Source organism: Eubalaena glacialis, chromosome X (assembly GCF_028564815.1).
Source record: "Eubalaena glacialis isolate mEubGla1 chromosome X, mEubGla1.1.hap2.+ XY, whole genome shotgun sequence".
In the NCBI taxonomy this organism is placed as follows: domain Eukaryota; kingdom Metazoa; phylum Chordata; class Mammalia; order Artiodactyla; family Balaenidae; genus Eubalaena; species Eubalaena glacialis.
The window spans coordinates 43,071,037-43,094,241 of NC_083736.1; the positions used below are offsets into that span (position 1 = coordinate 43,071,037).

General features: G+C 40.0%; 1 protein-coding gene across 7 annotated transcripts in view; it reads left to right on the top strand.

Moving 5' to 3' along the window:
* JADE3 (jade family PHD finger 3) overlaps positions 1 to 23,205 on the top strand; it is a 157,046-nt gene that overhangs the window by 122,418 nt on the left and 11,423 nt on the right. For all 7 annotated transcript variants that reach the window (XM_061177654.1, XM_061177655.1, XM_061177657.1 and 4 more), the window contains 4 exons: positions 3,026 to 3,216; positions 6,409 to 6,620; positions 11,606 to 11,773; positions 14,196 to 14,312. In XM_061177654.1, coding sequence (XP_061033637.1) covers positions 3,026 to 3,216; positions 6,409 to 6,620; positions 11,606 to 11,773; positions 14,196 to 14,312 — 688 coding nt within the window. The remainder of the gene's footprint in view (positions 1 to 3,025; positions 3,217 to 6,408; positions 6,621 to 11,605; positions 11,774 to 14,195; positions 14,313 to 23,205) is intronic.

Consider the following 23,205-nt stretch of genomic DNA (forward strand, 5'->3'; position numbering starts at 1 on the left):
ACAATGTTGATTCTTCCAATCCAAGAACATGGTATATCTCTCCATCTGTTTGTATCATCTTTAATTTCTTTCATCCGCGTCTTATAGTTTTCTGCATACAGGTATTTTGTCTCCCTAGGTAGGTTTATTCCTAGGTATTTTATTCTTTTTGTTGCAGTGGTAAATGGGAGTGTTTCCTTAATTTCTTTATCAGATTTTTCATCATTAGTGTATAGGAATGCGAGAGATTTCTGTGCATTAATTTTGTATCCTGCAACTTTATCACATTCATTGATTAGTTCTAGTAGTTTTCTGGTAGAGTCTTTAGGATTCTCTATGTATAGTATCAAGTCATCTGCAAACAGTGACAGCTTTACTTCTTCTTTTCTGATTTGGATTCCTTTTATTTCTTTTTCTTCCCTGATTGCTGTGGCTAAAACTTCCAAAGCTATGTTGAAAAATAGTGGTGAGAGTGGGCACCTTGTCTTGTTCCTGATCTTAGTGGAAATGGTTTCAGGTTTTCACCATTGAGAACGATGTTGGCTGTGGGTTTGTCATATATGGCCTTTATTGTGTTGAGGTAAGTTCCCTCTATGCCTACTTTCTGGAGGGTTTTTATCATAAATGGGTGTTGAATTTTGTCAAAAGCTTTTTCTGCATCTGTTGAGATGATCATATGGTTTTTATCCTTCGATTTGTTAATATGGTGTATCACATTGATTGATTTGCGTATATTGAAGAATCCTTGCATTCCTGGGGTAAACCCCACTTGATCATGGTATATGATCCTTTTAATGTGCTGTTGGATTCTGTTTGCTAGTATTTTGTTGAGGATTTTTGCATCTCTGTTCATCAGTGATATTGGCCTTTAGTTTTCTTTCTTTGTGACGTCTTTGTCTTGTTTTGGTATCAGGGTGATGGTGGCCTCGTGTAATGAGTTTGTGAGTGTTCCTGCCTCTGCTATAGTTTGGAAGAGTTTGAGAAGGATAGGTGTTAGCTCTTCTCTAAATGTTTAACAGAATTCGCCTGTGAAGCCATCTCGTCCTGGGCTTTTGTTTGTTGGAAGATTTTGTTTTGTTTTGTTTTGTTTTGTTTTGTTTTTTAATTTATTTATTTTTGGCTGTGTCGGGTCTTCGTTGCTGCGTGTGGGTTTTCTCTAGTTGCTGCGAGCAGGGGCTACTCTTCGTTGCGGTGCGCGGGCTTCTCATTGTGATGGCTTCTCTTGTTGTGGCGCATGGGCTTAGTTGCTCCGCGGCACGTGGGATCCTCCCGGACCAGGGCACGAACCCGTGTCCCCTGCATTGGCAGGCGGATCCTTAACCACTGCACCACCAGAGAAGCCCCTGTTGGAAGATTTTTAATCACAGTTTCAATTTCAGTGCTTGTGATTGGTCTGTTCATATTTTCTATTTCTTCCTGGTTCAGTCTCAGAAGGTTGTGCTTTTCTAAGAATCTGTCCATTTCTTCCAGGTTGTCCATTTTATTGGCATATACTTGCTTGTAGTAATCTCTCAATATCCTTTGTATTTCTGCAGAGTCAGTTGTTACTTCTCCTTTTTCATTTCTAATTCTACTGATTTGAGTCCTCTCCCTTTTTTCTTGATGAGTCTGGCTAATGGTTTATCAATTTTGTTTATCTTCTCAAAGAACTAGCTTTTAGTTTTATTGATCTTAGCTATTGTTTCCTTCATTTCTTTTTCATTTATTTCTGATCTGATCTTTATGATTTCTTTCCTTCTGCTAACTTTGGGGGTTTTTTGTTCTTCTTTCTCTAATTGCTTTAGGTGTAAGGTTAGGTTGTTTATTTGAGATGTTTCTTGTTTCTTGAGGTAGGATTGTATTGCTGTAAACGTCCGTCTTAGAACTGCTTTTGCTGCATCCCATAGGTTTTGGGTCGTCGTGTTTTCATTGTCGTTTGTTTCTAGGTATTCTTTGATTACCCCCTTTCTCTCTTTTTTTGATGGCCTACCCTGTTCTTTAAAATTTCCAGGGACTAATAATTCAGATTTCCTCTTGGTTACATTTTCTGATGCTTCATGTAGTATCTAGAACATTCATTGTAGAACGAGTCATTAGTATGAGAAATTTCTGTTTCTTCCCTTGCTTAGTTTCCTTGCCTTGGGCTCTTAAGTGTCAGGAGGGGTTTGGGGAAATAATGGGTTTGCTCAGGTCTGGTAGATAATTTGGTGGAAGAACGGGAATCTTTCATCCCATCGTGTTATCCTGACTCAGACTTATAGTCACTATCATTTATGGTTGGGAAATGCCTTAAGTTTGTATAAATCCATGGCCTCTTGGCTTTAACTCATCTACATAAATAGTAAAAATAATAAGAGATATAAAAATAACACTGGCATTATTGATCATCTGTTTTTTACTATACACTTTACTAAGCACTTTATGTATTTTATTTCATATAACCGTCATAACCCTATAAGTTTGATACTATTATATCATAATTTATGATTATCGTCCTTACTTTTTAGCTAAGAAAACTGAACTTTGTAGAAATTAAGTAATTGCCCAAGATCACCATGCGAGTGAGTGGCAGTAAAAAACAGGTTTGTGTGAGTCTATAGCCTATGCTCTTTACCACCATCCAGTATGGCCTCCATGGCAGAAAATCATGAGTTTAACTAAAATATATCTTTGGTATGTAATCTGGCTGTGCCTTTGTACAGGTATCACCCCTCCTGCTGGTTCCCCTTCTAAATAAATGTGGTGGCCATTGCACCAAGAACGCACAATGCAACATTTTATTAGAAGGAATGGTAGTAGGGGCCTAGGACCCAAAAGGGTAAATGAAACATTTTATTAGCAGTCAGAGTATTCACAGCAAATAACAAAGCTGGATTTGTAGAACCATTTGCTTTCTAGAAAGGGATCTGTCATGCCTCTCAGTTGGCAGAGCAGGGGATTTTCCCAGAGTGGGAAGGGAGAACATTCAGCTCCACTGTATGGCCTGAGTGCTGTTGGGCCCATCCAGTCAGTGCCTGGAATCTGTCATTTGTTGATTGTTATCAGTGCCTTTCTTTTGCTTTTCTAGGATTGTAGCTGACAAGGTAAAGGAGGTCCTATTTATCCGACCCCGGAAGTACATCCACTGCTCCAGCCCAGAGACCGCAGAGCCTGGCTACATCAACATCATGGAGCTGGCGGCATCTGTGTGCCGCTATGACCTAGATGACATGGACATCTTCTGGCTCCAGGAACTCAATGAAAACCTCGCAGAAATGGGTAAGTTGTTTCCTCACAAGTAACTTGTTCCTTGACTTGATTTGTGATTTTTTTAAAAAGTTGTCAGGACCATTTTAACTTGCTTTCATTTTGTGGCTTCCTTTCTTTTCTGGGCTCTTCATTTATTTTTCTCTTTAATCTTAATCTTAATGAGGCATTTCCTGAAATGCATAAATATATTGAAGTAGAGCAGTAACATTTAAATCTGACCTTGTCTTTCCTTGTTCATGGTGAATATCACAGATCAGGGATGGCATGTAGGTTTCACGAGGCCGTTTCCCAGTTCTGAGTGTGAGATTGGTCATGGCTGATTGGACTTCTGGTTGAGAAGGATTCTGAGACTGGTTCCTCGTTCGGCCCTGAAAAGTACCATGATCAGTGAGCAGGGCCAAGGGTAGTGGCACCTTGACATCTCTACCTGATGGAGAGAAACTGCAACTTCAGCATTAGGCAGCAGCACTGCAACTGACAGGTTGATGTGACCAGGATGCCTTAATGTAGGACTTGTATTTTGCTGCCTGGAAGAAGAATGGCAGACCTAGGGCAAAACATCCCCAAAGCAGTTCTTAGCTACCTCCAGTGAGTTCTAGAGTTGTCATGCTACTCTCAAAAAATAGAATAAAATGAAGCAAAAACAAGGAAATAAAAAACCTCGTAGTAAACATAGTAGTAATTTTAAAGTAAACATGTGCCGTACAGTACCATACCGGCAATGCTCGGAAATCCTAGGCTGAAAGGAAACCCACCTTATACTTACACACAGTTCTTTTTGACCTGTCTTCAGCCTAAACAGTGTTTAGGTCCAAGTGGTCCTGTGAAACTGGGTGGTTTTTAACTCTCTGTATGAGATATGGTAAAGGATACATTTGATTTTGTTTTTGTTTGAATCACATTTGTTCATTGTTAGTACAACAAGGATCAGTGGTTTTCCTTTTCTTCCCTTTTTTTTCTTTCTTTCTTTTGAGGTTGGTATCTGAATGCATGTGAATACAAAATTAAAATTATACTAAATCCAGTTTGGCATGATGGTGATAGTTATTCTGCCAGTAACCAATACTAACTCCTTGCTTTTTAAAACATTTTGTTTTATGTCTTCTCTTGTTCTGCCTTCTAAGAGGAAAGAGAGGGGTCAAAAAAATTTAGGGTGGGAACCACAAAGAGAAGGGGATAAAAGACTGACAGAAAGGGAAAATGAGAGTATGAGGGCATAATCAAGTGGATCGATGGCTCAATGTACAGTTGTGTTTATGAACCATACAGCATCCATATACACTATAGTCACTACAGTGCTGCCTTCAACATGACACTGCCTTATAACCAAGTCCCTTTGGTATTTTGCAGTTAATTCCCTTTGGATGAGTTTTTTTAAAATAAGCTTTCAAAAAATTTTTTGAAATAGTTTTAGCTTCCAAGAAAAGTTGCATTTTTAATACAGTTACCATATACGCCTCACGCAGTTTGTTTCGCCTCATGTTAACATCTCACTTTACCATGATACATTTGTCAAAGCTAAGAAACCAGCACAGGTACAGTACTATTAGCTAAGTTCCAGACTTTATTGGAATTTCACCAGTTTTTCCACTAATGACCTTTTTCTGTTCCAGGATCCCGTCCAGGATACCACATTGCATTTAGGCTTGGATGAGTTTTAAAAAGAGGATTGCCTTATCTCCAGCATTCCTTTTGAGTGAATGATATTGTAGTAAGGTTCTAAGAGCTTAAAATAAACTTTCAAAAACAATATTAACTTAAGCATGTTTTTTATTCAGATTAAGGAATTCTAAAAGTTGAGTGCTTACTGCATACCAGTCACTATACTAAGCAATGTATGAACATGATCTCATCTCTGCCTCACAAGAAATCAATGAGTTTGGTATTATTATCCTTATTTTTATAGATAAGGAAGCTAAGCCCTAAAGAGGGTAAATAACTTGTCAAAGCTTATATAACCAATGTGAGGTCAAATTGGAATTTGAATCCAAGTGCTCTTATAACCAGACACTATACTCCTTCACTCCAGGGGAAAAAAAGTGTAATTTGTCTTGGCTGGAAAAATTAAACATACTACCTGAGTAGTTTTTGGTTTCATAAGTAGCTACAACATTGAAAAGGTAGTTTATGCGGAATTCCAAAGTTCCTTAGGATCTTATATTGCAGATGAAGTGGTATATTTGGATAAATTTGTTTTGGATCACTTTGAGAAGTACTCCTGAGTTTATAAGCTGTTAGAATAAATATATGTGTGCTCTCACAAAATCATCAGTCCCCCTAAGAAGAAAAGTGTTTAGTTGTTACCAATAGCCATCATATGAATCTTTTAGTTGAGTTATTATGTATAGAAGGCTAAGAAAAATTAAAAGTATAGAAGGAAAAGGAATCAAGAGGCAAAAAAGGTAATTTCAGAATTTGCAGTTAGACCTTTATGAATGCTAATGTTTATTTTATATTATAGTTTGTCATTAGAAAATATTATTGGATTTTCTAAAAGTCAGGTTTGAAAAACAAATAACAAATATTTCATATGTATAATCACATATGCAGTACCTAGAATTTTCCTTTATGGCTTAATACCTTTTTGTATGAAAATTTCCTTGTGTAACCATTAGATGTGCTCATTGGAACTAATTTGCTAAGAATGAATTGTTATTTATATCCAAATAGTTATATGATTCTAATTATTTTATTATACTATAAAGTGTTCAAGATTACAAAGTCCAATGAAAGTCCTCCCTCAGTGGGAATAAGAGAAAACAGATTCAGGGGAGTTCCCTGGTTGCCTAGTGGTTAGGTTTCCGGGCTTTCCAGGTTCAATCCCTGGTCAGGGAACTGAGATCCTACAAGCCGCATGGCGCAGCCACAAAAAAGAGAGAGAGAGAGAGAGAGAGAGAGAAAACAGATTTAGGAGGAGACTGGCTAGGATTTGGACAGGAAATTGAAAGGGTCAGTATATATAACTTACAAAGAATATGGTGAAATGTATTTCTCCTTTCATGTGTCAAACACTAATATGTGATGATAGGTAAATTTTAGAATAGCTCTAGTAAAAGATTCTTTAAAATCTGGTTGTTTTAGATCAGGGAAGAGATGGTTTTATCCTTTAGAATCTCCCCACCCCTGCACCGGGCTCACAGTAGGTGATTTGGGAATGACAGCTGACTGATGGGTTGATTGATTGTTTGTATTTCTGTGCAGGTTGTGGGCCAGTTGATGAGAATCTTATGGAAAAGACAGTAGAAGTCCTGGAACGCCATTGCCATGAAAATATGAACCATGCTATTGAGACAGAGGAAGGGCTAGGCATAGAGTATGATGAAGATGTGATCTGTGATGTGTGCCGGTCTCCAGACAGTGAAGAAGGGAATGATATGGTGTTCTGTGATAAGTGTAACATCTGTGTACATCAGGTTAGTGAGAGTGGAGACCGCCACCTCCCCACGGTCAGCCTTTCTGAAGTTCAGTGATCATCTCCAGCACCCATATCTGGGTAGCAGCTTGCATTTAAGGGTGAAAATAAAGATTTGGCCTGGCTGTTCTCCAGTAATTCCTTTAGAAATAATACTCCTTATGATCCCCAAGGTGACTTATTAACTTTACTCCAGGGGGCTAAACCCAGGTCTTTATTGTGTATCTTCATGCCCATGCCATTGAGATTGCCTTGTTCGATACTTTTACAGTCCCCTGGGGAGTCTCCTTGCTGCCTGCCTGGGAGTCTCTCCTCTGCCTTGGAGTCCCTGTTATATCATCAGGTTACACCCATGGTCAGTAACCTTGGGGAGTTTACACTTCCTACAACTGGAAGTCGGGACTCCTCATCCTGGCACCCAGAGCTCTCCTCTGTCTCCCAAATATACCACTCCCAGGAAACTAGGTCTACTCCACTTTTAAACATCATAGAATTTTAGGATTGTAAAAAACCGTCCCACTCCTTAATTTTACAGATAATACCAGGAGAGGTGAAGTGACTTTACCCAACCTCTTACAGCTAGTTGTCATTCTTTCTCTACCACACTACTTTTTTTAATTAATAGTAATGATGATGGTGATATCCACATTCTTTTCAGCTCTTTCCCTTTTTTCCCCCACAAGCCCTATGCGCTAGCAAAATAAGGTTACTCAGTGGGGCAGTGATGAATATTCCTGATGCTGTCCTGTCTCCATGTTTCAGCCACACCAATTTAAAATGCCTTCTCCCACCTCCGGCTAACAGAACTTTACATATCTTTCAAGATCTAGTTCGAATCCTTTCTTGAACTCCCTTACCCTAAGTGATTTTTCACTCTTCTGCACCTGTTGTGTGTTTCATTCATTTCATTAATTTATCTAGCAAATAGGTATGCAACACCATCCATGTGCCAGGACTGTGCTGCATGCTGAAGATACAGTGATGAAGAGGCAGACATGGTCTTTGCCCCCAGGGAGATCAGAATCTGGTGTAGGGTCTACAAGGAAACTGCCCATTTAGCATAGTATGCCAAGTGTTTTTGTAGATTGAAGTCCATGCTGCTGTGGAAGTGCATGGGAGGGATGGGGGTCGGGGATAACATCCAGAAGGTGGCATCCAAGCTGAATCTTAATGGCCAAAGGGAAATGCCAGAAAAAAACAGCAGCGTGTGTTCAGGCAGAGAGGAGAACATGTTCAGGTGGGGTAGTGAGAGTAGGCAAAGTATGTTAGAGGCAACTCTGAGCTGTTCAGACCTGTGGAAAGTGGTGGGGTCGAGTAGGGAATGCATGGAGAGTGAGGGTAGAGAGGGATACAAGGGACACATGTGAAGGGCCTTCTCTGACAAACTAAGGAACTTCGGTTTTGTCCTGTCAACCCTGAAGGATATGATTTGTAATTTAGAAGGATCATCCTGACTACAAAATTATTAAAATGATTAGAGAACACAGGAGATAGAGAGAAACCAGGACTTAAGACTTTATTTTAGTTCCATGGGCCACCTAACCTAACCCTCTGTATTAAAAGGTACTCAGAATATTCTGTGATCAATTGGGTCTCTTTCTTCCTTTTACTTGTATCCTTTTAGAGTGAATTTTGAAAATTTATCTTCACTCTACCAGTTATTGGCATTTATGTCTCACCTTTAGTGAGAGAGAAAATCTTTACTACTTAAGTACAAACTTAAATATCTGACAGTACAGGTCCACAGTCCCTTCTATGCATTTCCAAAATTTTAAAGCTCTGAAAACTACAAGTTTTTACTTAAGTTGGGCACCAAAACTGATTTGAGGGCAGTAGCAGAACTCACCCCGTATGAGGCTATTTGTAGTCTTTATTTCATTTTGTGAAAATACTCATATATTTTGTTAGAGAAATATTAATGTATTTGATTATATGGCACTGCCCTGGTCCCATTAGGGGGTTAGGTAATATGCCATGTCTATACTGTACCACTTTTCTAAGATATGCACAATTCTGAATTTCCTGATGTTTCTTACCCTAGAGTTTTCAGATAAATGATTGTGGATCTTTAGTAGAATTGAAGGTAATGGTACTGAGGTCACCTGTATATATTTTCTGTATTTGTCCTTCACAGTTGGGACAAAATATTAATGAATTACTTCCAGGTTCTTTAACTAACAAAATGAAATGTAGCATAATAATTCTCCTTAAAGGTATTTTGCTTTGAAAACATATCCAGTAATGACTATAAATGGTGCCCTTTCCTCACGTAGAAAGAAATGACAATAACACCTGACCAGGCCTTGCAGAATATAAGCTGGTATGTATTAAAGCTGGATGTTGATGCCACATGAAGTTTCATATAAAAGAGAATTCTTCCGAAGTGAGTAGGGTCACTTGAATTCTAAAGAGATACTTAGGTTAGAGCTCCCTCTGTTGACTGAAAAGTGTCTTAAATGATTTGGAAGATTTGGTTTACTCAACAGAATTGGGGACATGTTGACAATTATATTCATTAAATATAATTTTTCTTCTTTACTGCCACCATATTATATCAACTGTTTGTTCCTCTGTGACTATAATACACTTATGGTCAGTACTTTAGAAGAGAGGTTTATTTTACATCAGTAGATGTTGGATTTTAACAATTAATTTAAATTTTTTTCATTAAAAAGTGTGAAAATTGGGACCATTCCAAGGCCCTTAATGTATTCCATTGTCTGCTTCTTAGCCCAGGTATTGAACACTCAAACTGAGGCCTAAATTAATTTGCCTGAAGGTACATGCTCATAGTTTTTATACCTGTCATATGTATAATGTTTAGCACTAAATTTATTAACCCCTTGAAATTATATGTAAAACATATGTTCGTGCATGTGTGCAGTTTTTTAAAAAAATACAGTCCAACCTTCGTCATTTTGTGGTCTAGCAAAAGTTGAGAGCCACTACAATGAAATACAAGCTTCTATGATCTTATGACCAGGAATAAGTCTACACAAGAGCTCAGTAAATGATTTTCTACCCAATAAAATGGCCAGTTGATAAAGGGTATTCCTAGAACCAGCTTCTGGTTTTTCTTCTGCTGGTCTGAAAGAGGCTCTGTTTTAGGGAGAAAGCTTGCCTTCATTTCCTTGCAGACTTTCTGGATCTCAGAGAAAGAAAAAGCTTTGAAGGTTAGGGACCTTATAAAATGATGCCCTGCTTTTGTGACAGCAGCCTAGTTGGAATCCAGCTTCAGTTGTTGAGTGAAATTTATTTGTTCTACCAAACCACCTACTCAAGCTCAGCGTAGAGAACCTTCCAGATAAATTGATGGTAAAGGACCTACCCCCAGTGACCTTACAGTATCACTGAGGAGATGAAACATTAACAGTTAAAGTAGAGAAGAATACATGATGTCGACTAAGTACCTGGAGAGAGAAACGACGTTGAGTGGAGGGTGGGAGCCAGGAAGTGGAGCAGACACAGGGGCTACAGTGATCTGAGAATTGAGGTGAAGAACAGCAGGCTTTTTCTTTGAAGGGCCAGATAGTAAATATTTTGGACTTTGAGGACCACATATAGTCCCTGTTACATATTCTTCTTTCTTTTAACATCCCTTTAAAAATATGGAAACCATTCTTAGCTTGTTGGCCTTACAAAACAGGCCTCAAGAAGTAGGCCCCTGGTTTTAGATGGGGTTGGGGGTGGGAGCAGAAGGGGTTTTTAGAGGGTTTATTGCTGTGCAATGGTATGAAGTCTTTGTTTTAGTAAGAAGAATATGGCAGCCAAATAGAAGAAGGATTGAAGGTATGAAGGGAGAGGAAGAGAATTTAGAAATAAATCAATCCAGGCATGATGTGAATGAGGACTTGGATGGAGCAGTTGTGGTGGGGATGGAGAGAAAGGTCAGAGTCTAGTGACCACTCCGTAGGGATTAGTAGCAAGCCCAAGGGACAGTAGATGAAGGAAAGTGGATAATAAGAGTCAAGGAATTTGGATCTGGAAGCTGCGAAGCATGGTGGTGATATGGATAGAGAGAGTTTGGAAAGGGGGCCAGTTGCGGGGGTAACATAATGGTGACTGTTGGAACTGGAATCTGAGCTGTGGGTGAACTTTCTGGGGCAGGCACAGACTTTGAAGCTGCGGTGGTGAATCAGTCAGTAGTGAAGGTATGCTAGGCCACATGGGGAGCCAGGTGGCCCCCAGCTATAGTCTCTAATGGTGAGAGTAGAGCAGTAAGGGGGGAAGGATGGGCGAAATTAGAGACAGTGAAAAGGAAATCTAAACTATTTTCCAAACTAATCTCCCTCCTCCCACCTCCAACAGTAATTCATTTATTTATTTGTCCGACTTCATTCTGTAAGGAATTTGAAGTAGCTTCAAGGACTCATTATGGACTATTGTGATTAGTCTAATAGTCTGTTCAATTCAGGATCCATTCATAAGTCCCTTTTTCTTCAACTCAAGCAAGTAACTGCTACAATTTCCTGAGAGTGCTTTTCATGCAGCAGGCACTGTTAGGCTCTTTAACATTAGCTCATTTGCTCCTCAGAAGTTTCATTCTGCTTATTTCTTAACACTTTTTTCTTGATCACAGCAGTGCATGACATGTAGAAGTTGTTCAGTGAGTACATGACTGACTAATTATAATACATAATCATTGAGAAAGCTTTAGAAAACGGAGGCAAAAAAGAAAAAAATATGTAATCACAAAACTCAGATAACAGTTGGGCTAACCTTTACGTGTATTTCCTTCTAGTCTTATTCTATCGTCCTTAAAGTTGATTCTCATAGACAGACATGCTGACCTTAAAACAGATGCTAGAAGTTGCTTTTTTTTTTTTTGAGTGTTTTAAAATTACTAAATCCTGGATATGAGCTCGTTTGGCCTTATTTGCCTCTTTCTCCTAAAAGTGGAGGGTACTCTGTGACTGTGTACCGGAGCAGACATTGACCCCGTGAGAAGATGCTAACCATTACCCCCTCTCCTCCTCGTGCCTCCAGGCCTGCTACGGCATCCTCAAGGTCCCAGAAGGCAGCTGGCTGTGTCGCTCCTGTGTCCTGGGCATTCATCCACAATGTCTGTTATGTCCAAAGAAAGGTGGAGCCATGAAGACCACCAGGACAGGGACTAAATGGGCTCATGTCAGCTGTGCCCTGTGGATTCCAGAGGTAAGAATTCATCCAGGTCTGTGAGGCCATTTGCTCTCCCACAACGTTCAGACTGACTCAGGCTTCATGGAGATGCTTCATGCCTGCCCAGGCTTCTGAGGTGACAATGGTTCCACTTGACCTCCCTCACATCCTTCTTTTGCAAGTGGGCATGTGAGCCCATGCTAATTAATTTATAGGTGGTACTACCAGTGGTATTGGATAAATTTGGATGAGAGGAGAGGGTATGAGCAGCAGATTTTTTAAAGGTAAAACCTACCTTAAAAATACCAAATCTTAAGTGTAGAGTTTCATAAGTTTTTACACATGTATGTATCTGTCACCACATCCCAGACCAAGACATAGGACATCCCAGAAGTAGACATAGAGCATCCCAGAAGGATCCCTCACACCCACTTTCCAGTCCTTATCTGGGTCCCTATTACCCAAGAGTAACTACCATTTTGATTTCTATCACTATAGTTTCGTTTTGTCTAAAAATGGAATCATACAGTATGTACTCTTTTCTGTCTGGCTAGCAGTCTATATTATAGTGTGTGTCAACAGTCATGCCTTTCTATTGCTGAGTAATATTCCATTTTTTAAGAGTTTCTTTATTCAGAATGCCACCCCTCACTATTTAATCTGGTCCTTCAGTTGCTGTTATTTCCTGAGGGCTTCCAGACATTACTTCTAACTTTTTATGGCTGCCCTTTTTATTTTTATTTATTTATTTATTTATTTATTTTTAATTTATTTTATTTATTTTTGGCTGTGTTGGGTCTTTATTGTTGCGCGTGGGCTTTCCCTAGCTGCAGAGAGCAGGGGGCTACTCTTCGTTGCAGTGTGTAGGCTTCTCGTTGTGGTGGCTTCTCTTGTTGTGGAGCACGGGCTCTAGGCGCGTGGGCTTCAGTAGTTGTGGCTCGCGGGCTCTAGAGCACAGGCTCAATAGTCGGGGCCCGCGAGCTTAGTTGCTCCACGGCATGTGGGATCTTCCCGGACCAGGGCTCGAACCCGAGTCTCCTGCATTGGCAGGAGGATTCTTAACCACTGCGCCACCAGGGAAGCCCTATGCCTGCCCTTTTTTTAAAAAAAAAAATCTGTTTGGACATCTCATTCACATTCTCTCTCCCCGAACCCTATCCAAGCCAGCAAATTTGTTAGCATTTTAACTGCAGAACAAGAGAGACTGCAGAATTCAGTTTATGGGGAGCTGATGATACTGTATCAGAAATTCATTCTCCTTTAAAACTTGCCTGGCTTTATTCTTGTTAACGTCCAATCTGTCTAGCAGTCGAGCTCACAAAGTTAAACTGAAAGTTCTAGGTACATACTATGGTATTCTTATGGATATAGAAGTCAGTTTGTTTTTTTAATTTGAGTAGTGGTTTCTTTTTCTTACTAAGAACATCCAGCTAATAGACATGTGAAATGAACTCTGAGGTTTCTGGCCTGAGAGTCACTAGTTTCTAGCAGCAAATTCCCCAGCTAATAAAGCAGGCTCTTTCAAAATATTAAAAGTCTGGAACATGACTCAGGAAGAGTTCTTTAAAAGTAAAAGAAGCTTTCTCACCTATTGACATTTTCTTATGGTTTCTAGTACCTGATTTCTAGTACTTTTGGGGCTGTTCTAGATGTCTCTGATCTTTCTCCTGTTGGTTTCTCGATGTGGGTGGAACTTGTACTAGTTTAACTGTCCTTACTCAACAGTCCTTCACTCTTCAAGGTCGTTTCTCTCTTAGAAACTCATGTATGTATTTTTAAAGAAAAGAAAAAGAAAACACTTTTTACCAGAAGTTGCTTGACCCCTTATTTTCACACGGAAAAAAGTTCTGTGTTTTTAAAAAGCATCTCTTTCAGCACTCTCTCAAAGACTAATTTCACTTTAAAGCTACTTTGGCTGAGAGAATAGAGTAAGCTGGTGATAGTTAACGTGATTTTAAAGACTGGTTTTAAAATGTTATCCTCATCTTTTCTACTTATGTGCTGCAATCTCTTCATTACACAGATTGCTGCTACTTTCCAACGATACTATGTCACTGCCACTGTTTTTCATCATTCATTATTAAATGAAAAAGACACAAGGCATGTGGCACCATCTCAAACATGTGAGAGGTGCTAGGTTTTGTGAATCTTAATTCCTTTCCTTAGTAGCTTTCTTTGGTTCCTAAGTAAAGTGTAGATATCTTTGATTCATTAAGGTGACCATGCCTAGTCTCTACTCCTGCCCTCTGAATCATTTATATTACTGGAAATGATTGAAGGCCTGAGCAGTGGCTAGAGATGGGTTTTATTTATTCTAAGTTCCATAGTAACCTTAGGAGACATGGCTCACCTCATTGTTTTGATGCTCTGAGCTTCTTGTAACATCATTTATGGTTTGTGAAAGGTACTTCTGGAATGCCTTGGTGCCTTCTGCCTTATGGTGGTGTTTTATTTGTAGGTCAGCATTGCTTGTCCTGAGAGGATGGAACCAATCACAAAGGTCTCCCATATTCCACCCAGTCGGTGGGCCTTAGTCTGCAACCTGTGCAAGTTGAAGACAGGGGCTTGTATTCAGGTAAGTCCCAATGAGAAGTGGTGGAGTGGGCTAACACCAAATTGGCCAGACTCACCCTCCCAGTGAGAGCATCCTGCTAATTGAAAGGTTACTCAACAGGCTTCCCACTCACTCCTAGAGCTCTGCTACTGTACAGACCATTTCTGGAACCCCTTTTTTGGATGTTGCCTCTGGACCCTTCAGCTTATTCTTTTCAATAGCCATAGTGGTGGTTAATTTCCATCCTTCACTCTCAGATCTGATGAATTAGGTGAGTTCTGAAGCTAGATGATCCTGGGTGGAAACAAGCCATAACTTCTAAACAACCAGGCCCATGTTCTTGTGTGGCTCACCCGTTGTAGATGGATGACTTGGGTTCCAGGATGATTTGACAGATGACCCTGTTGCTGGACTAAGTGCAACTCATTTGATAGGGAAAGATGCATCTGAATGGATAAATTCTGGTTGATAGGTTTGAAAGTCATTCTCATAGGCATATTTGTTGCATATGGTAGTGCAAGTAGAGTTTTCTGAGACATCTGAGGCATAGAAATTCAGCTGCTTGAAGTAGAAGTCGTAGCTGGTGCACCCAAAAGCAACATTGGAGGTGGGGAGGATGGGGCTGGGAGAGGCCAGTCACCCCCAGAAAAGGCAGAAAGGTTGACCCTTCATAATCTAGTTTTCCAGAATGTCATCTCACCTTTTATTCCAAATGTAATAAGGTGGATTTCCTGGTGAGAGGGGAGGAAGGGCTGGCCTTCCACTTCCCAGACCTCTTGCATAGTATACAGTCTGGTTGGAGTTAGGTTTGCATGTTCACCTTCACAGAAAGGGGGCCATATGATGTCATAGCTTAGGGACAGTGGCTCTAGGTGTTTCGTGAGGTTCCTTGCTATCTGGCTCATCTTGTAGATTTCTTGCTCTAAACCTGGGATCAGCCACTCCTCCAAGTAACCCTGGTTCTTTTACTGGGAAATGGTATTTAAAGAATACAATCTGGACCCCAAAAACACTTTTAGTTTTTAAACTCGTTTTTACATTTGACAGAATCGGATACTTTGTCTTGCTTTTTAAAAAAATTTTTTCCTGCTGATTTTATTTATTTTAACTATAGCACTTTAGCAATTATAAGGGGGAAAATTTTTAAGGAAAACTATTCCCATGGGGTCTACTGCCTTAACACATTGCCTGTTTATGCTTTTCTAAGTTCTCTCCTGATTGCGCCCCACATGTGAGCCCCTTGAGGGCCAAGGTTATGTATCATTCTTCCCCTAGCACAAAAGAGAGTGCCTGCCCCTTGTCAGTGCTCAATTAGTGTTTATTGAATAAATATATCCGTATTTAATTGTATCATAGATTAGTTTATAATATGCATTCTCCCCACTAAAAAATAAAATATTTCCCATCTTTTCATAATTATCATTTAGTCATTTTATAATAGCACATTGAATTTATGTCTGTTAATTTACTTATTTTCCTTATTGTGGTACCTGCATTTTCCCCCATTTTTGCTGTTTTAAAGGATGATTTTTTTTACAACAGTTAGTAATTGGCAGCATGACTGTGGTGAGAGAAAAAACGCCCCATATTGCCACATTCTGCCCTCTATTGTAGTTATTTATCTATGAGTCTTAGCTTCCCTAGTAGGCTGCAAGCTCAAACTGTTTCATCCTTAGATCCTCCAAACCCCCGACATGGCCGATGGACAATAAATATTAGATTGATAGATGGATAGTGGATGAACAGGTGGATGGAAGGAACATTCTGGAGTGGGTTTTTTTATTGCAGGGCAGTGGTTTTGTTTTTATTACTTAGAGTTTAGATTCTGCATTTTGTAAAGGTCTTTCCAAATTAAGACTCTTAAAAAAATTTTTTTTACTGAGTAAATTAGAGATTTAATGAAGCTCCAGTGAAGTCTTAGTTTCTCTCAATCTTAACAGATCCAACACCTTTTTATAACAAATATTTTGTAATGCATCTATACTACCTTTACTTTAGTAATACCTCTACTTAGTAAACTATGAGTTTACTAAATGAAAGTCATGGCTTAAAATATGGTTGTTAAAATACAGGTATATAATTGCTAATTCTTAGTTTTCTTGCTGAGGTAATAAAAGGAAATACATTAATGATTTTACTTGTTTCAGCATTCCCTATCCAGTTCCTCTGTTGTATGTAGGTTCATGAACCAGCATTAAGTTCTAAGCAAAGGATAATCAGGCTTCAAAATTCTGACTGTGGTGTTTCCAGCAAGTAGTGTTAAGCAATGAGAAAATTCAGTAACACTTTTCATCACTCTGATGGCTTTGTTCTGGTGGGCTTCTCTGAATGGCCCAACCTAGAAATGGTTCTTTTTCTGGCCATCTCCGTTTTCTACATAATGACCCTCCTTGGGAATTTAGCCGTCATTATCTTGTCACGCCTTGATGCCAGACTCCACACCCCCATGTATTTCTTTCTGTCTAATCTCTCTTTTTTGGACCTTTGCTATACTACTTCCCCTGTCCCCCAAATGCTAGTCAACATCCAAAGCCACTGGAGAAATATCAGCTACCTGGGATGCATAGCTTAACTTTTCATGTTCCTTAGTTTAGGATCCACTGAATGTGTACTTCTTTCAGTAATGGCCTTTGATTGTTATGTAGCTACCTGCCAGCCTCTCCATTACACAGTTATCATGCACTCTTGGCTATGCCAACAACTGGCAGCAGTGGCTTGGGTAACAGGTTTCAGCAACTCTTTGGTGCAAATAGTGTTGACTTTCTTGTTACCTCACTGTGGTCCATATCAGGTGGAGAATTTCTTCTGTGAGGTACCTGCCATGCTTCAATTATCATGTGTTGATACATGGATCAATGAAGTGGAGATGTATACTGCTGTGGTGGTCATAAAAGTCTCTTAAAATTTTGATTATAAGGAATTTCACTTATTCAACAAATATTTGAGTGCCTAATTGTGTGCCAGGCACTGTTCTAGGCACTTCGGATTTATCAGTGGACCAACAAAGAACTTTGCACCATGGAACTTAAATTTTGGTTTGGGAGAAATCAGTGATAAGCAATAGATACTAAATATCGCGTTAGAAGGTGGTAAGTGCTATGGAAAGGAAAAATGTGGAGTATGGTAAGAAGATGGGGATTGTGGGGCAGGAGGCATACATTGCAAGTTTAAATAGAGTGGTAAGAGTAGGACTCACCGTAGCTGTGGCGTCTGAGCAAAGACTCGAAGGTGAGAGAAGACAATGCAGATATTTGGGGTAAAAATGTTCCAGGCAGAGGGATCAGCCAGTGCAAAGGCCCAGAGATAGGAGTGTGTTTGGCTTGTCCGAGAGATAGGAAAGAGGCCAATGAGAATGGAATGGAGTGTGTGGGAAGAGAAGATCGGAGAGATTACACAGGGACCTGATTGGTTAGGGCAGGGGTTGGCAATTTTTTTCTATACAGGGCCAGATAGTAAATATTTTAGGCTTTAGAGGCCATATGGTCTCTGTCACGACTACTCAGTTCTGCCTTTGTAGCACAAAGGCGGCCATAGACGAAACTTAAAGCTTTACTGGAATATAGCCATGCTCATTTGCTTATTTATGGACTCTAAATTTATTTTATATGTCATAAAATATTGTTTTTCTTTTGATTGTTTTCCACCATTTAAAAAACGTGAAAACCATTTTTAGCTCCCATTCTTAACTCATGGGCCACATAAAAACAGGTATCTGGCTGCATTTGGTCTGTGGGCCATAGTTTGCAAGCCCATGGTGAAGGGTTTCCAGGGCCCTTATAAGATCTTTTGTTTTGGCACTTCCCTGGCGGTCCAGTGGTTAAGACTCCGCGCTTCCAATGCAGAGGGCACTGGTTCGATCCCTGGTCAGAGAACTAAGATCCCAGATGCCATGTGGCGTGGCCAAAAGATTTAAAAAAAAAAAAAAAAAAGATCTTTTGTTTTTACTTAGAGTTTAAAGGGGGAGCCATTAGCAGGTTTTGAGCAGATAAGTAAAATGATTTGATTTATATTTTTAAGGGATCACTCTATGGAATGATGTCTAAGATTTGCTTCAAAATAATCTGGAGGGCAGGGTACTATGGGGGTTAAAGATGAATCAAGATGGGTCACACAGTAATAATTATTGAGTCTGTATAATGGGTATATAGGGTTTAATATAGTATTCTCTATGCTATTATGTAGGCTTTTCCATAGTAGAAGGTTAAAAACAAAAATAGGCACTCTGGCTGCTTATTTGGAGCAGACTGTGAGGAGGGAAGGTTAGGAACGAGAAAAGCAATTAGGAGGCTATTACGGTAATCCTTGAGAGATGGCAGTGGTGGCTTTGTCTGGAGTGGTAGCCCTGGAGGTGGTGAAAAGTGATTGGGTTCTGGATGAATATTGAAAGTAGAGCCAAGAGGATTAACTGTGGATCGGGTATGAGGTGTGAGAGAAAGATAGGAGTTGGGGATGCTTCCACGTTTTGGCCTGAACAGGGAGAAGGGTAAAGTTGCCATAAACTGAATGGAAAAATCTACAAGTAGAAGAGATGTGGGCGGAAAGATCATCATGAGTTCAGTTTTAGACATTTAAGTTTGAGATGTCTACCAGATATCCTAGTGGAAATATTAAACCGACAGTTGTCTATGCGAGTTTGGAGTTTGGGAGGAAGTTTTGGACTGAAGACATAAATTTGGGAGTCATTGTCATGTAGGTATCTTTAGCCTGCACTGGGTAAGATCACTGAGTGAGGGAGTGTAGATAGAGAGGAGAACAGCACCAAGCACTGGGCCTTGCAGCATTCCAGTGTTAAGTAGTCAGGAGAGTAGGGAGAGATAGCAGAGGAGACTGAGAAGTCACCAGGGAGACAGGAGGAAAACCAAGAGAGCATAGTAGCCTAGAAATCAAGGAAAGAAAGCGTTTCAAGGAGAGGGGAAAGATCAGTGATGTAAAAATACTGCTGGAGTAAGATGAGGACTACAAATTGACCCCTGAATTTAGCAATGTGATTACTGGTAATCTGGATGAGCAGTTTAGGTGGAGTGATGATGGCAAAAGCTACATTGCCAAGGGTCAGGGCAAAGAAATGGAGTAGGAACAGTCTGGAAAAGTGAGGGAAAGAAGTCCGCTCTTTAAGATGGAAGAAATAACACGTATGTACAGTCAGCCCTCTGTATCCACAGGTCCTGCATCTGAAGATTCAACCAATTGCAGATTGAAAATATTTGGAAAAAAATTCTAGAAAGTTCCAAAAAGCAAAACTTGAATTTGCCTTGCACAGGCAACTATTACATAGCATTTGCGTTGTATTAGGTTTTATAAATAATCTAGAGATGATTTAAAGTATGGGAGGATGCACGTAGGTTACATGCAAATACTATGCCATTTTATATAAGGGATTTGAGCATCTGTGGATTTTGGTATCCACAGGAAGTCTGGAGCCAGTCCCCCGAGGATACTGAGAGACTATTATATGTATACTTGTTAACATATAGAACATAACAGTATGCATGCAAAGAGAGTGACCCATGGAGAGGAAAAACTGCTGGAGCGAGGTTTTTCAGTAGGTGAGAGAGGGTGGGGTAAAGAGGGTGAGAGAGGGGCAGCTTCAGGTAAGAGCACAGATTGTTCTTCCCGGGTAACAGGCTTGAAGGCAGTGTGTAGGTGCAGTATTAGATAGGTGTGCTGCTGGGAATCTGCAGAGCGCTCTTTTTTTTTTTTTTTTTTTAACAGATTCCTGGTGCCTCCTACTCTGACATCTTCCCAGAATCCTCGCTCTTATTGTTTTGTTTTATTTTTTTTAATTTTTAAAAATTTATTTATTTATTTATTTATTTTTAATTTTTGGCTGCATTGGGTCTTTGTTGCTGCGCGTGGGCTTTTCTCTAGTTGTGGCGAGCGAGGGCTACTCTTTGTTGCGGTGCGCGGGCTTCTCATTGCGGTGGCTTCTCTTGTTGCGGAGCACAGGCTCTAGGCACGTGGGCTCCAGTAGTTGTGGCCCATGGGCTCAGTAGTTGTGGCTCACGGGCTCTAGAGCACAGGCTCAGTAGTTGTGGCACACGGGCTTAGTTGCTCCGTGGCATGTGAGATCTTCCTGGACCAGGGCTCGAACCCACGTCCCCTGCATTGGCAGGTGGATTCTTAACCACTGTGCAACCAGGGAAGCCCTATTTATTTATTTATTTAGGCTGCTCCACGTCTTAGTTGCAGCACGTGGGATCTTCATTGCGGCATGCGGACTTCTTAATTGTGGCATGTGAACTCTTAGTTGCGGCATGCGGACTTCTTAGTTGTGGCATGTGAACTCTTAGTTGTAGCATGCATGCAAGATCTAGTTCTCTGACCAGGGATCGAACCCAGGCCCCCTGCATTGGGAGCGCGGAGTCTTACCCACTAGACCACCAGGAAGTCCCCAGAGTGCTCTTATGGATTGTTGTAATTTCCTCAGTGAGATAGGAAACAGGATCATCAGCTGACAGTGAGGATGTGGGTGAAGTCTCAAGGTTTGGGGAGAGAAGAGGTGTGAAATAGCTTTTTGGTTTGGGGAAGTGCACTGTGAGTGCCAGGCTGCATTAAAGATCTTCCCCCCAAGTGAGGGGGGGTGAACTTCAGATGACCTTGTGAAGTGTGGCTGTATTTTTCTCCACCTATGTTCTGCCTATACTAATATACTGTATTTGTTTACTGTTTTTGATCCCCATATAGGGAACAAGATTCTAAATTACTAATTGGTTTGAAATTAACTTAGTGGTGGTTTAAAAGGAAAAAAGGGTTTTGGTCTCTTTTTCCACAGGAAAACTAGGTGTCAACCATGGAAAACAAAGCCCACTCTATTAGTATAAGCAGAACATAGGTGGGGGTCAAGTTTTATTAGCATCTTTGTTTTTCAGAGGTTTATTTAAGGGTATTTGTGATTAGTAACACATCTCAGGTATTTTGCTTTATAAACTCTTTATGGAAATTTCTTAACTGTGAATTGTGTTCATTCTTCCTATCTCCCAGCAGTGGGGAATACCCACATCTCTCCTCTTCCTTTGATTTGGGAACATTCATTCGGCAAGGATAGAATCTAACACTGGTGGTTTTGGGGTCTAGACTAGCCAATATCTACAGCCTCCATATCTGGGAGCTAGAACCTTTCTCCTAAGGATGAAGGTTTCTGATAATTGTGGAACAGATCCTAAAGACTGGGTTCAAAACAGATGCCCCAGACAGCTCTGAATTTTGCTTAAACCCTGGACACAGTCCCTCTGCCACCTTTCCAGAATTCCTGTAGGGTCCTTATATATCTTATGTTCAAGCCCCATTCAACCTAGATCCAGACGTTTTAGGCCTTCCCTGAGAAAAAAGAAAGAACAGTGGTTAAAAATACAGCCTTTGGAGCCAGATTCCTGGGGTCCACATCCTGGTTCCATCTCTTGTTTGTTATGTAATCTTGAGGAAGTTACCTGCCAAATCTATTCCTCAGTTTCCACATCTATAAATGGAGATGATAAAATAGTACCTACTTAATAATGTGGTGAAGAGCTTAACACAGTGCCTAAGAGATACTAAATACTCAGTAAATATTAGTGGTACTAGTATTTGTACTTGTTGTTATTGTTCATATTATTCCCTGGAGTCAGTCTGACTTTGTTGATGGAAAGCCCTAGCATTCATCCAGTCAAACTGAATAGAATCATTAAACATTTGGTGCTGGAGTAGGTGCCCCTTTCGACAGTAGAGGAATGTGGTCATGTCTGGAGTTACATGCATGTTTAGTGAAGTCAGAATAAATTGGTGGGCCACCATGAGTTTACTGTTAGGCTAATATGAGCTTGACTATGAGGGAAGTGAACTTTTTTAAAACAAATGAAAATCTTTGACAAGTGGGGAAATGCAAGTACGTCTACTCAGTGACTATTAAAGGTGGTACTAGTAGAGATGGAAATTAAATGTTAAGATTAAAGGGCATCAAAAAAAATTAAGGGGGAAAGCACCTTAATATTTTTCTCATATATTCCAAATTTTATTTGTGAGTACAAATTGTTCCTATTCTAAGATATTTCTGGTCCTTGCCTTCAGGTGTTTATAGTCTATTAAGGGAGACCAGATATAAACATGAGAAAAGTTAAATAACACTCAAGTGACATCTCCCCTCAGACCTTGCAGACCCTTAGGGATGAGAGATCAGAAGGGCTGGTGGCCACCGTTGGTGCTAGAGTTTAAGTACATAATGGCTAAATAGGTTTTGTGGGCTGACTTTGAATCATTTATGACATGGTTTCAGTGACCAAGTTTTGAGAAAATTGCTCTGATATCACCCATTTGTCTGTTCACAGATTATTGGGGATTAAAGGCAACCAAATGGACACTGTCCTGCAGCAGGATAAGAACTGCTGAGGACATATGCACCAGGCCCTTGGTGTTCAACGCAGGTGTCATCTGCTTTTGAGGAGGACACACTATTTTGTTTTGGGGGGGGGGAATGACAAAATATTTCCTTAAAGAGGCAAGAAACAATTTAATTCCTAAATCAGTCTCTGGTGTTTTTTTTCAAAGATTTTTATTCCAACCATCCTATCTGATCCAGTTCTCATCCCACAGAAACTCCAACTCCCCTTACAAATGTGAATATATAAGGGTAGCATTTTCCCTCTAATGAAAGTATTTCAAAAACTCATTTCTCTTCTATAATTTCTGAAGAATAGGTAGAAAATTATTTCTTTTTCCCCCTTTAAAAGTAAATAAACCATAGTGAGATACTACTTCATACCCACTAGGGTGGTAATAATCAAAAAGGCAGACAATAACAATTATTGGCAAGAAGGTGTAGAAATTAGAACTCTTACGCATTGCTGGTGGGAATGTAAAATGCACAGCCACTGTGGAAAACAGTTTGGCAATTCTTCCAAAAGTTAGACATAGAGTTACTGTATGTCTTAGTAATTCCACT